Below are 14134 nucleotides of genomic sequence, written 5' to 3' on the forward strand. Positions count from 1 at the left end.
AAAGTGATTTACAAGACTTCTGAACATGTGAGACATGTAACAAGAACCTTTACTGCTGAATGTCGTGCAACAAAACCTGTAATGTTATTTCGATTATAACACAACAAGGTTAGTATATATCTCTCCAGATTGTATCCTGCTTAATGTGGGAATTATAATACTGTTTTTATGTAATAGCACATACACTTCATTTGCTGCTACGTTTAAGATTGCTAGCTGTGATGAAATGACCTTATAGCAAAAAGTGATTAAATTGACTGATAAAATACTTATCTATGTCACATGAAATGCTTAAGTGTTCATTATTAAATTTTTTCATATGCATTTAATTAAGCTTTGATTGACTTGTATGAAACGGTGTATTTAGACTGGCTTTATTGATTTAAGCATGAAAATAATAATGTTTTTTGTTATTATTGTCATTGTAATCTAATTTTATAAATAATCTAATAATATTTTATATTCTTTCTATTTAAATATTAACAGAGCAATTACAATATATTTTTTTCTGTGTTTAGGTAAAAATTCTATCAATTGGCAGAACATTTGTCAGGCAGCTGACTTTTAAGGATGCCAGCAGGTGTATCGTGGCCAAGATATGTAAGGATGTTTGCAGCCAGTGTGTTGTCAATGTTTGCCGGAGCACAGGCTGTGCATCAGTATTACCGTCCTGATTTAGTAAGTTTCAAAATTAGATTTTGATTGATTGATTAAACAACTTACACCAATGAATTGCTCTCAATAAGTCCAGAAATGTGCATTTTGAAAGCAAATTGGGTACATTTTGATTTCATGATGACTGTAAACATTAAGTACAGTACTAACAATGTTTTTTCTAACATTATAGACCATTCCGGAGGTCCCACCAAAGCCTGGAGAACTGCAAACAGAACTTCTTGGCTTAAAAGAAAGAGTCTCAGAAACAATGGCCCGTTGATTTGTTTTCCGCATGTGTGTAGATGCACATATAGATATTAAAAATGATTTTTTCAAAGCCTAACTAAACTGATGCGTTTTTTTTTATTCTGTGAATAAAGCTATTTATACAAACTTGTACTGCTTTCATTTGTCATACATTTCTTTGCAACTCAATGCTCTGTAACAGTTATTTAGTTTTGTGTTATTATAGCCTAATTCAGACTTTCTCTAACCATTTCAGATCTTTTATAGGGGGAAATTTTGTTAAAAACATAACACTTCTCTGAATTATTTAAATAGTGGGTATTTTTGTTACTCCGGACTTTTATTATGAAATTAGCCTGCAAGTATGTGTATATTTGAGCCTGTATTGTGGAGAATGTATAGCTGCAGCACTCGTCTGTCAAACAGAAGGCAGCTCTCGTGCGGGGAAACATGCCGACCTTGTCCTTGCCACTTTCAAACCTGCCCAGAATTCAGGAGGGTTTTAAGAGACTCATTGCGCACTTTAACTATTTGCACACTAGAAGAGGGATATGGACGGTCAACACGCCGTGGATCTCGAAGTCTGCTCTCGTGTCCCGGAGAAGAGAGGTTCCTGTGGGACAGCTGACAGCACGGAACATGTGCACCAGCTCCAGTGGCGACAAGACCAGCTGGCTCTGGTCTATTTACAAAGAAACCAAACAGCAAACGAAAGGTTAGTTCAGATGCATGCTCTTGACTTGCCTGATTCCTCTTAAGACGCTATCTGTCAAAGGGCAAAAAACGTTTTAGATTTTGTACTATATTGACCATCTATGTATGCTTTTATTTTTATATTATCCTAGCATTAACTCTATTATATAGGCTGTAAGTGATTTTATATTAAAGTGATATATCTGTCGTGACTTGACATCATGCTGTTGTAAGACTTAATGACAACATATTATGTACTTGAGAACCATTTTTTTAATAATACGTTTTTATTTACATTTATAATCGTTTGTAATGTGTACCTGCATAAAAATATAAAATTTGGACTACAAAATCAAGTCATTAGTCATTATTATATTAACATACTATTGTAGTATTTATCAAATCATTTTCAAATACTCCTTTTTTTATTTTTACATTTTAATTTCTAGTTAAGGTTTTGGTGATGTTATATGATTTTTATTATCATTTTTAAATGTCTACGTAGCTTGAATGCATTTTTATTTCTGTTTCAAATTAAGCTATTTTAGTATTTCAACAACAACTTACATTATTTCAGTTAGTTGCAGAAGGCAGCATTTCTAATTATCATTAGTTTATCATTTATATTTTGATCTGTTATTACCATTTTATTTTATTGCAGCTTTATTTTAATATTTTCATTCATTTAATTAATACAAATATTTGAAATAGTTTTTGTTTCAAGAAACAATAATACTAGTCATTACATGAAAATATTCAAAGATTTACTTTTCATAATTAATGTCTCATTACAGGTTAATCAGTAATTATTTTAGTTCCTTTTTAAATTGTTATATTTATTAAAACTTAGCAAACATAATAAAAATGTGAATTTAAAGGGTCAGTATTTATTAACACACTTATTTTTTATGTCCACTACAGATTTGATTCCTGTGATATCAAAAAACTTTGTGAACCCAGACACCATCTTTGCTAATAATCAGATGAGTCTGCAGGACATTGAGATCTATGGCTTTGACTATGATTACACACTGGCGTTCTACTCCAGTCACCTTCACACACTCATATTCAACATCGCTCGAGACATCCTCATCGACGAGCACAGGGTGAGTGACCCAACACTTCATTTATGAATATATAATAGGCCTATTGTTAAATTTCATAGGAGTTACTAAGTGGCACAGAAATTACACACTTTGTTTTAGCAAATTTTCTGAATATCTTGCCTATTTCTGTCCACATAACAGTATCCAGAGGGACTGAGGGAATATGATTATATACCGAATTTTGTGATTCGTGGTCTGCACTATGATGTTCAAAAGGTACGTGTCCAGTCCTGATCTACTGTAGATGAAAATTTTATAAGTAACTTTGATAACCTGTCAATCTCATCTGGTTACTAGGCCTTACTGATGAAAATTGATGCCTTTCATTATATACAGCTGGGTACGGTGTACAGGTAGAGTGCAACAAACATCTACTATGATATTTTTACTATTTTTATACATTATTATTAAAGGGATAGTTCTCAACCTCATGTCGTTCCAAACCCATAAGACCTCTGTTTATCTTTGGAACACAAATTAAGATATTTTTGATGAAATCCAAGAGCTTTCTGTCCCTGCATAGTCAGCAATGCAACTGACACATACAAGGCCCAGAAACATAGTAAGGACATTGTTAAAATAGTCCATGTGACATCAGTGGTTCAACTGTAATTCTATGAAGCTATGAGAATATTTTCACGTTTTTGTGCACAAAAAGTATTCACGCAGCTTCATAACATTACAGTTTATTTTAACAGTGTCCTTACTACCTTTCTGGGTCTTGAACATGTCAGTTGCATTGCTGTCTATGCAGGGTCAGAAAGCACTCGGATTTCATCAAAAATATCTTAATTTGTGTTCCAAAGATGAACGAAGGTCTTACGGGTTTAGAATGACATGAGGGTGAGTAAATAATAAAATAATTTAAATTTTTTTTGGGGGGTGAACTATCCCCTTAATCTCAGGATTGATTCACTTATTGTTATTTGAATGTTTCTGTAGGGGTCTTAACCCTGTGCCAGAAAAGGAGGTCATTGCGATGTACGAGGGCTCCCATGTTCCCCTCGAGATCATGAGTGACTTCTATGGCAAGGTCTGTAAGCTTGGGGTCTTTTGCTTGTCAAGAGTTTTCTTCGATTTCCTAAAAATGTACATTGACATTACCGTAATTTAGTCTAAATTTAGCAGGAAAAATAGTAGCATTGTTGCAAGCACGGCTCAGAACACCGAATTTACTTTCAAATCCAGCAGCTTTCTGTTGGTCAATGAAGCGAATTCGCATGACCACCTTGAATGCATTGCAAAATTCACAATCGCGTGGATTCCTGGATTTCAAAACAAAAATTTTCTGAACAGTAGTAAATATGACCTCCTTTAACACAGCTCTTTCAATCTCTCTATACAGAGCTCTCACGGCCACACCATGAAGCAGTTCATGGATATCTTCTCCCTGCCAGAAATGACGCTGCTGTCATGCGTTAATGACTACTTCATGAAGCACAACATTGACTATGAGCCTGTTCATCTTTATAAAGACGTCAAGGTACGTTTGTTCCTCAAAACGTGTCATGTATCAGAGCAGGACTCACCTTACGATTCAGAAATCAAGATTTCCTTCACCAATATCAGTTTGTAAGGAAACCGAGTGAGTGCTGTCATATTTAGGGTAACGCAGATGTCAGAAAGCACAGGATCGCTTGAGCACACATTTTAGATAAATATGGCTCCTGAAGGTGCTATTTAAGTTCGTAGTGAGCAGCGTAGAAAGGAACAGTCTAATTTTAGTGGAACCGTTTGGATGCACCATCTGTGCCACGTGCCTGGAGAAAAGCAGGCTTACAGATGGTCTAATGTCTTTTACTGGGTCTGAAGATCAGTGTAATTAATAAAAGGCGCTCACCATTGCTCTTACGTTCAGTCCTGCCTGTAATTATGAATTAACAAGTCTCAAAGGACATATGACTGTCCCCAGATGAAATGAGCTTTCACAGGAGGTGTCTGGCTTTGTGTGTTGTTTCAGTGCAGAACATTGTTACGTTGGATGTGATATTCTGCATCTGGTCTGTTTCTCCATTCCCAGGAGGCCATAGGAGACGTCCACATCAGAGGGATTATGTATCGAGCGGTAGAGGCTGATATCGGTAATTTTCAGAGTTCTTACCTGGACCTGCATAAAAACCTCATTATAGCAATATATCTGCTTGAGAGATCTGAACAAATCAAAGTTTAACATGACATAGAATTATTATTGTGATTAATAAATAATAATTATCTACTGTAACAAACCATATAAAATGATATAATATTGATCTGCAGTTTGTTTTATAATAATAATTGCATTTATGCTTAATCTATTTTATTATTAATAATAAAGTATGATGTTACAGTTTGAATATATTACATAGGTTTAAATTGTAATAATACTAATAAATATGTACTGCAATATGTAGTATAAAATGTCAAATTTGTATGCAATAAATGTAATGTAAAACATAATATTTATATTTAATCTATTTTATCATTAAGAATTATTATTATTTAATATGATGTATGTGTGTGGACACCCCCCCCCCCCCCCCTTTGTAATTAGTGAATCACACAATTTCAATATTCTTGTAACACCTTGTTTTTTTCCTTTCTGCAGAGAAGTATATCTGTTACGGTGAACAGACACATGCGGTTTTACAGAAGCTATCTAAGAACGGAAAGAAGATGTTTTTGATTACGAACAGCCCTTTTGATTTTGTGTAAGTGCAAACAAGATACTAAATTCAAAAGTCAAAATAAACATCAATGTACAGGAAAAATGCATATCACATGACATGAGCCATTCTGACTAACTGCTCGTATGAATTGCACTTTTCAAATATAATGTCTTTCAATTCCTTTATTTAGAGATCGAGGCATGAACTACATGGTTGGTAAAGACTGGCGGGACCTGTTCGATATTGTCATAGTGCAGGCTGACAAGCCAGGCTTTTTCAATGACAGGAGGAAGTAAGTTCCTAAAACCCAGAGAAAGCACCACCTAAACCTGGCAGCGTTGAATCGCTCCTAAATCAATGTCATTCTGACATAATTACAGCCTCCCTCACAGATTCCTTTGTTTAAATCATGACAAATTACCTTTGAGGAAGTATTTACTATTTAGGCGTGCCAGCTTTTTTGAATCTAAAAAGTATGTGTATTTGTGTGGGTTTTTCTGGTTTCTGAAGACCATTCAGACGAGTTACTGATAAAGGTGTGTTGCTATGGGACAGAATTCACCACCTTAAGAAAGGGCAGATCTATAAACAGGTAATATTTCATTCCCCGCTGTTTAGCTGCGAACTGTTTCTATTCAGTAAATATGCTTGAATCTGATCTGTTCACTTTATCTGTTGCCAGGGAAACCTGTATGAGTTTTTGCGGCTTACAGGCTGGAGGGGCTCAAAGGTTTTGTACTTCGGAGATCACATTTACAGCGACCTTGCCGTAAGTATCATATTCTGTCGTTTTCTGCATGTGCACAAACCTACTGCTTTTTGTTTTGATAATAATATACACATATTATTCAAAGATATCAGACAATGATTAGATTATGCAAATGTTGATGTAATGAAAATGTCATGATGTGTGTAGGACCTGACCCTGAAACACGGTTGGAGAACAGGAGCTATCATTCCCGAGCTGCGTAAAGAGATAAAAATCATGAATACTGAGGAGTACGTCCACACCATGACCTGGCTGCAGGCCCTGACCGGATTGCTGGAACAAATGCAGGTCAGACCACCAGGGAGCGCTCTAAATAACAAAATAGCACCACAATTCGCTACTATTTTAACCGTTTAAAATTTGCTATTATTTGAAGCGTAATCTCAATGTAAAAAAAAACAGACATGAACATGCAAATATCCAGTATTGACCAATAAATCTCTAATATTGGCTGATAATAAGCTACCAATATAACGTGTTATTGTTTTTTTTTTTTTACTTGAATGATACCGCCCAACTGAAATGAACTGCATCATGTGTCATTTCCATTTCCGTATTTTCATGTCCATATGTCCTTTCCACTTGGCTAGTTTTGGGCTAGTTATGAAGCTGTATTTGTCTTCATGTTGCAGGTGCACCAGGACCCTGCCTCACAGATGGTGATTCAGCAGTGGATCAATGAAAGGGAGGAGATGAGGTAATCCTAAATATTATAATATTATCTGTAATATATATATATATATATATATATATATATATATATATATATATATATATATATATATATTTTTTTTTTTTTACGAAGATAACTTGTATATATTTTTAATTTAAAAAATTATATTTATTCTACAAATAGGCCAGTACTATTTTAAACATTGCCCTAACTGAAATAAAACAAGTTTAGAATTTTTTTTAAATATTCTATTTTATTTCTGTTAACGTTTATTTTATTTCAAGTAATAGAAGTTTTTATGGTATTAGTTTTAGTTATGGCGATTTTCCACTGCAGGATTATTCACGTGTCATTATAGTTGCTCTGCCTCTACTGCCGTGACTCCTGAAAAACGTTTTCACTCCATCAAGCTCTTGCTGGATCCATTTTTTGGTTGTTAAAAAAAGATGCGCTCATTCAAAACACTTGTGTTCGATCCTTCGCTGGCTGTGCTGATTTAAATCCATCGCTGGCTGTGCGGATCGTGTCGCAAGTTCAATGACGCACGTTTTGGTAACGGTACGGTTCGCTTGGAACCTCAACCGAGGTGGTACTAAAAAAAAGTACCAGGTACCGTACCCAGTGGAAAACCTCCCAAAAGTGAACCGTACCGAACCATGCAGTGGAAAAGCGCTATTAGTTCTCCCCAAAATGAAAATTCTGTCATTTAATTACTTACCCTCATGTCGTTCCAAACCCGTACGACCTTCGTTCATCTTTAGGACACAAATTAAGATATTTTTTATGAAATCCGAGAGCTTTCTGACGCTTCATTGACAGCAACGCAACTGACATGTTCAAGGCCCAGAAACATAGTAAGGACATTGTTGAAATAGTCCATGTGACATCAGTGGTTCAACCGTAATGTTATGAAGCTACAAGAATACTAAGTTGTGCGCAAAGAAAACAAAAAATAAAACTTCATTCACTGAGTAATTAATGGCAGAATTTTCATTTTTGGGTGAACTATCTCTTTGACTAAAACAACCTTGACACACACGCACCTTTGGGGGGTCATTATAGATAAACCTGAAATTGTATACAGTAGACTATATTGTTGGTATAGAGAAAATGTTATACTGTAGATGAACTTAGGTTCTTCAGGTATTTTGAGTTGTATTTTATTCAAAATGTCACGTTTTTGTATCCAATTATTAAAAACAATTTGTTTCCAAAAGGTTACGGACCAAAGACATCTTCAACGCCCAGTTTGGTAGTCTTTTCCGCACGTACCACAACCCGACGTACTTCTCACGCCGTCTCTCCCGCTTCGCCGACATCTACATGGCGTCCCTCAGCTGTCTGCTGAACTACGACTTCCAGCACACCTTCTACCCCAGACGCACACCCCTGCAGCACGAGTCTCCCATCTGGCCCGAGCAGACCAGCACCGGAGCCCTGAACATCCCCTTCCAGAGCCACAGGACAACCACCGGATCCGAGTAGAGTGGCCACACAAGACACTTGCTTTAACAGCTGCACTTACGTTACATCACTTTAATCAAATTCAGCTCTAGTTTTAAAGACGTGTGGGTGAGTCACTTCATATAACTTCTGTGCTGTAGTACATGCAATCTGTGGATACCTTATTTTTGATACCATGTAAAACACTCTACATGGACGAGAGGGTACTTAAGGAACTTTGTGGTGTTTTAATGTGCCTCGTAGTTTAGGGGAGATTTTATTTTTGTAGTTTGTAGCCTTTCTTTCATCACTGGCCTTCATGAATCTTATTGATAGAATAAGGGAGAGAATACTTGACACTCAAGAAAGTGAATGTACATATGAAGGGGTTAAAAGTTGATTTTGAGCTGAACCTGGTTTCAAGAAGCTAATGAAGAACAACTTTTGTTAGAACCAAAAGGTAACCTCTCAGGAAGGCAGATGGACACTATATTCATTTTGAAATGATCATAAAAAAAAAAAAGTGTTTAATGTTTTAAAAAGCCTTACATACTGTGTTTAGCAATGTATGATGATGATGATGATGATGATGATAATGTACAATAAGCTTCAAAAGTTTGAAACCACTATTGATTTTTTTCTCATATTAAGCAGTTTAACTGTTTTCAAAATAAGCGTTTTTGTTTTGTTTTTTAGAATCAAATCAGCATATGTGACCCTGGAGCACAAAACCAGTCTTAAGTCTATATATATTAGGATAAGGTATATTTGTAGCAATAGCCAAAAAAACCTTGTATGGGTCAAAATTATTGATTTTTACTTTATGCCAAAAATCATTAGGATATTAAGTAAAGATCATGTTCAATGAAGATATTTTGTAAATTTCCTACTGTAAATATATCAAAACTTCATTTTTGATTAGTAATATACATTAAGAACTTCATTTGGACTAATTTAAAGGTGATTTTCTCGATATTTAGATTCTTTGCACCCTTAGATTCCAGATTTTCAAATAGTTGTATCGCGCCAAATATTGCCCTATCATAATAAACCATACATCAATGGAAAGGTTATTTATTCAGCTTTCATATGATGTATAGATAATTATAAAAAATTTACGCTAATGACTGGTTTTGTGATCCAGGGTCACATATTAGAATTATTTATTTTTTCCCAAAAAATTAGAATATCGTGAAAAAGTAAAAAAAGAAATTCTTGTAATTTTTTTTTTTTTAAAAGTGAAACTTTCATATATTCTAGATTCATTTACATGTAAAGTAAAACATTTCAAAAGTTTTTTTTTTTGTTTTAATTTTGTTGATTAGAGCTTACACCTCATGAAAGTCTAAAATCCAGTATCTCAAAATATTAGAATATTTACATTTGAGTGTCATTAAGTGACCTTCCCTACAGTATAAATTCTGGGTATCTCTTGTTCTTTGAAACCACAATAATGGAGAAGACTGCTGACTTGGCAATGATCCAGAAGATGAACATTGACACCCTCCACAAAGAGTGTAAGTCACAGAGGGTCATTACTGAAAGGTGTGGCTGTTTACAGAGTGCTGTATCAAAGCATATTAAATGCAAAGTTGACTGGAAGGAAGAAATTGGATAGGAAAAGGTGCACAAGCAACCGGGATGACCGCAAGCTTGAGAATACTGTCAAGCAAAGCTGATTCAAACACTTGGGAGAGCTTCACAAGGAGTGGACTGAAGCAGGAGTCAGTGCATCAAGAGTCACCACGCTCAGACGTCTTCAGGAAAAGGGCTACCAAGCCACTTCTGAAACAGAAACATCGTCAGAAGCATCTTACCTGGACTGTGGAGAAAAAAAACTGGACTGTTGCTCAGTGATCCAAAGTCCTCTTTTCAGATAAAAGTAAATTTTGCATTTCATTTGCAAATCAAGGTCTGGAGTCTAGAGGAAGACTGGAGAGGCACAGAATCCAAGCTGCTTGAAGTCCAGTGTGAAGTTTCCGAAGTTAGTGATGATTTGGGGTGCCGTGACGTCTGCTGGTGTTGGTCCATTGTGTTTCTTCAAGTCCAAAGTCAATGCAGCCGTCTACCAGGAGATTTTGGAGCACTTTATGCTTCCATCTGCTGACAAGCTTTATGGAGATGCTGATTTCCTTTTCCAGCAGGACTTTAGCACCTGCTCACACTGCCAAAAGCACTTCCAAGTGGTTTGCTGACCATGATATTATTGTACTTGATTGGCCAGCCAACATGCCTGACCTGATTCCCATATGGAATCTATGAGATATTTTCAAGTGAAATATGAGAAACAGTCAATCCAACAATCCAAAGGAGCTGAAGGCTCAATAGTGCCTCAGCAGAGCCACAGGCTGATCGCTTCCATGCTACACCTCACTGATGCTGGAGTTTGTGCTAAAGGAGACCCAACCAAGTATTGAATGCATAAATTAACGTATTTTTTAAAATAACTTTACATAACTTGAATTTTTCTGTTTTCAAAATATTTGAATATTCTGAGATACTGGATTTTTTACTTTCATGAGCTGTAAGCTCTAATCATCAAAATTAAAACAAAAAAACTTTTGAAATCTTTTACTTTACATGTAATGAATCTAGAATATATGAAAGTTTCACTTTTTGAAATGTTACAAGAAAAAAATGAACTTTTTCACGATATTCTAATTTTTTGAGATGCACCTGTACATTTGACAATTTATTAAATTAGAAATCAGTTTTGAATAATACAGTATTTCATATTACGTTTTCACAGTATTTTTATTAAAAAAATGCAGCCTTGGTGAGCATAAGAGACTTATAGGAACATTAAAAAATCTTACCGACCTCAATCTTTTAAACTGTTGTTCTTATTACAAATTATATTATGCAATTTTATTACAATTCTATTATATATTTTTTTTATTACAAATTAATTATACAGTATAAAAATTAGAGTGAAAAGTTGATCTGAAAAATAAATGTGAATTTGACATCAAGTATTTTAATTGTCATTATTTAATGTTTTCAAAATCCTAAAAATGTCTAGGTTTCAATTTGATTTTGAATCTCAAATTTTCATTGTGGTTTCAGATTTTTGGTCCCTACCGTATGTTTTCATCGAATGTCGACATTGTGTAACTGTTTAGAAATCAACATTATAGCTGAACATGTATAGTTGCTGTCAAATGAGAGTTTGTGTGACTCTTACATTGAGCGAGTTTATTGTACTACATTTTATTTCATGATTGCCTGTATAGGGCATTTCTGCTTACATGATAAATATATATTTTTGACCTTCTTTTTTTTGTTTGTTTCAGTATACTGAACTTGGTATTGTATGAACATTTGCATCATGTTTTGAAGACACCAGTATTGAATGGATTTTGCTTTGTTGAAATTGAGAATGCACAATAGGTTTTTTTTTTTGTTTTTTTTTGTCTGCCTAGCTTTTTTTTTTTTTGATACTTAAGGAAGGACTTCTGTGATACTTTTTTGCCTTTGTCTTTTATTCGACATTGTTCAAATGGCTTTGTGTATTTTATTTTCGATATTTATTATAAATGTAATCAAACTGATAATTATTTTGTTTTTTTCTCAACAATTAATATCCGTATATAATTGTCTTAGAACAAAATCCCAGCAGGCTGCTTTGAAAAATAAGATAAGCCAGCAAAGAGTAATTTGACAAATGGCCTTTAACAATTGAGCAGATGCTTCAGATTACAGTCTGCCTGTATAAAGCAAAACTCAGGTTTTAGCTGTAGCCAGTATCTGAATCCCTTCATTTAAATCTGATAACATGATGGTCTGATCAGCTTTGAACAAAACGCCCTGCCGCCCAGACTTCATCTTCAGCCATGGAGAGCATCACTACGATGGATATGACCATGACGGTGCAACCTACTATATTTCCACGTGTGGGCTACAGCATACTTTCATACCTCATGTTTATAAACACAATACTTTCTGTGTTTAATAACTCGTTGGTGATTGCTGTGATGCTTAAGAACGTGCATTTTCTCAACGCGATGAACGTCTTCATTCTCAGTCTGGCCGTGTCAGATCTCATGATTGCCACCTGCGGCTCTGCCATCGTCACCATCACAAATTACCAAGGATCTTTCTTTTTAGGGGATGCATTCTGTATTTTTCAAGGTTTTGCTGTGAACTATTTTGGTGAGTACTGATTCAAAGGGATCATGGTTATTTTTTTGTTTTTTTAATGTTATATGATGTGTCCCAAAATATGTTGATTCTCTTTCGAAAGACCCCCTATAAAATGGTACACTATATTGCTAAAAGTATTGGGTCACCCCCTTCTAATGAACATGTTTGACTACTTTAGTCATTTCTATGAGTACAAATCTTAATGTTTAAGCATATAATGATATTCTAGGGAATTGTGTGCTTCTAATTTTATGGCAACAGTTTGGACAGGACCCTTTTCCATGCTAACATGACAGTGCCTCTGTGTATAAGGCACGGTTCAAAAAGACATGATTGATTCAGTCAGTGTGGAAGAACTTGACTGGTCTGCAGAAAGCCAAGTCCTGATCTCAGCTGAACACCTCTGGTGTGACTTTAAATGCAGACCTTGAGCCAAAAACTCACCAATTTTTTTTAATACAAGAAGTATTTAATACAACCTTTAAAAATGTAATGTTAAAAATATTAAATATTTAATACTAAAATATAATATTAATAAATATATATTTTTTACTTTTATGTTAAGGCTATTATTTTGATATTAATTAGCTGCTTTGTTTATATTATCTCTACTAATAAAATAAATACTCTACTAGTAAAACCTGTAAAATATAGTAAAATGTTTTCAGAGTGACCAGTTTTTAAGCTGAATGAAACTGACAACATTTTTTGTGACTTTATAATCTTGAAACTCTTAACTACTGCTGTACAGGCAAGGCAAAGCACTAAAACATACCTTTTAGACAAACATTAATGTCTTTCTTTCTAGGCCTGGTGTCTCTGTGCACTCTCACTTTGCTGGCATACGAGCGGTATAACGTGGTCTGCAAACCCATGGCAGGCTTCAAGCTGAGTGTCCGCAGGAGCTGCCAGGGGCTGCTGTTCGTCTGGCTCTATTGCCTCTTCTGGGCCGTTGCTCCTCTGCTGGGCTGGAGCTCGTACGGGCCAGAGGGCATCCAGACGTCCTGCTCTTTAGGCTGGGAGGAGAGATCCTGGAGCAACTACAGTTACCTCATCTTCTACACGCTCTTGTGCTTCATACTGCCCACTGCTGTCATTGTGTACTGCTACAGCAATGTCCTCGTGTCCATGAGGAAGGTAGGTGACTCGTTCTTACTGCTGACAAATAATAAAGACTCGTTTGTTGTATCCATGCAAATGACATTGCATAATTTCAGATCAACAAAAGCGTTGAACTTCAAGGAGGGAAGAACTGTCTTGAGGAAAATGAGCATGCTGTACGGATGGTCCTGGCCATGATCATTGCCTTCTTCATCTGCTGGCTGCCTTACACCGCCATCTCTGTGGTTGTAGTTGTGGATCCAGAGATCTACATCCCGCCTCTGGTGGCCACCATGCCAATGTACTTCGCCAAGACCAGCCCCGTCTACAATCCCATCATCTACTTCCTTACTAACAAACAGGTCTGTTTACTGTGTCTTCTGACAGAGTGTATTTATGTTTGTTTACAGCAGAGTATATTAGTGCAATGAAATGCTAGTATTTCTCTGAAATATGTGTGTCCAGTTTCAAGAGTTGTCTCTGGAAATCCTGTCCTGTGGGCGATACATCCCTCGTCATACTGGTGGTCTAATGATGTGCTCAATGCAGAGAAGCCAAAGCAGGATTAATCCGGTCTGATCTGAGGTTTGTCAGTGTGAATCATTCTGTGTTACTGCTTGTATTACTTATGTTACTTATTTATATTACTTACGAGTTA

General features: G+C 35.6%; 3 protein-coding genes across 3 annotated transcripts; all 3 read left to right on the forward strand.

Annotated features, from left to right (window-relative positions):
- Nucleotides 1-14: 14 nt before the first annotated feature.
- LOC306868159 (ubiquinol-cytochrome-c reductase complex assembly factor 6-like) lies at nucleotides 15-984 on the forward strand. The gene is made up of 3 exons (XM_079414210.1): nucleotides 15-108; nucleotides 519-678; nucleotides 848-984. The coding sequence occupies exons 2-3, from the start codon at nucleotides 571-573 to the stop codon at nucleotides 935-937; spliced, it is 198 nt and encodes a 65-aa protein (XP_079270336.1). The 5' UTR covers nucleotides 15-108; nucleotides 519-570; the 3' UTR covers nucleotides 938-984.
- A 287-nt stretch (nucleotides 985-1271) lies between these two features.
- Nucleotides 1272-8743, forward strand: LOC306868144 (5'-nucleotidase domain-containing protein 3-like). Its single transcript, XM_079414191.1, has 14 exons — nucleotides 1272-1618; nucleotides 2518-2702; nucleotides 2844-2918; nucleotides 3000-3055; nucleotides 3645-3735; nucleotides 4048-4185; nucleotides 4723-4783; nucleotides 5287-5389; nucleotides 5538-5639; nucleotides 5858-5939; nucleotides 6030-6116; nucleotides 6264-6404; nucleotides 6749-6813; nucleotides 8007-8743. Exons 1-14 carry the CDS (start codon nucleotides 1354-1356, stop codon nucleotides 8272-8274), a joined length of 1719 nt encoding a protein of 572 aa, XP_079270317.1. The 5' UTR covers nucleotides 1272-1353; the 3' UTR covers nucleotides 8275-8743.
- Nucleotides 8744-12065: 3322 nt separating this feature from the next.
- LOC306868498 (pinopsin-like) lies at nucleotides 12066-14055 on the forward strand (the record flags this gene model as incomplete). The annotated part of the gene is made up of 4 exons (XM_079414698.1): nucleotides 12066-12384; nucleotides 13184-13512; nucleotides 13593-13838; nucleotides 13942-14055. 4 exons carry the CDS (start codon nucleotides 12066-12068, stop codon nucleotides 14053-14055), a joined length of 1008 nt encoding a protein of 335 aa, XP_079270824.1.
- Between the last annotated feature and the right edge of the window lie 79 nt (nucleotides 14056-14134).

Source organism: Barbus barbus, assembly GCF_936440315.1.
Source record: "Barbus barbus genome assembly, chromosome: 50".
NCBI classification, from domain to species: domain Eukaryota; kingdom Metazoa; phylum Chordata; class Actinopteri; order Cypriniformes; family Cyprinidae; genus Barbus; species Barbus barbus.

Bases quoted from the DNA above. Each gene is read 5' to 3' on its own strand.
- LOC306868159 (XM_079414210.1), top strand. From the start codon at position 571: ATGCCAGCAGGTGTATCGTGGCCAAGATATGTAAGGATGTTTGCAGCC. The intron at 679-847 runs GTAAGTTTCAAA...CTAACATTATAG, and splicing joins AGTATTACCGTCCTGATTTA to ACCATTCCGGAGGTCCCACC.
- LOC306868144 (XM_079414191.1), top strand. From the start codon at position 1,354: ATGCCGACCTTGTCCTTGCCACTTTCAAACCTGCCCAGAATTCAGGAG. The intron at 3,056-3,644 runs GTAGAGTGCAAC...ATGTTTCTGTAG, and splicing joins CAGCTGGGTACGGTGTACAG to GGGTCTTAACCCTGTGCCAG. The intron at 4,186-4,722 runs GTACGTTTGTTC...CTCCATTCCCAG, and splicing joins ATCTTTATAAAGACGTCAAG to GAGGCCATAGGAGACGTCCA.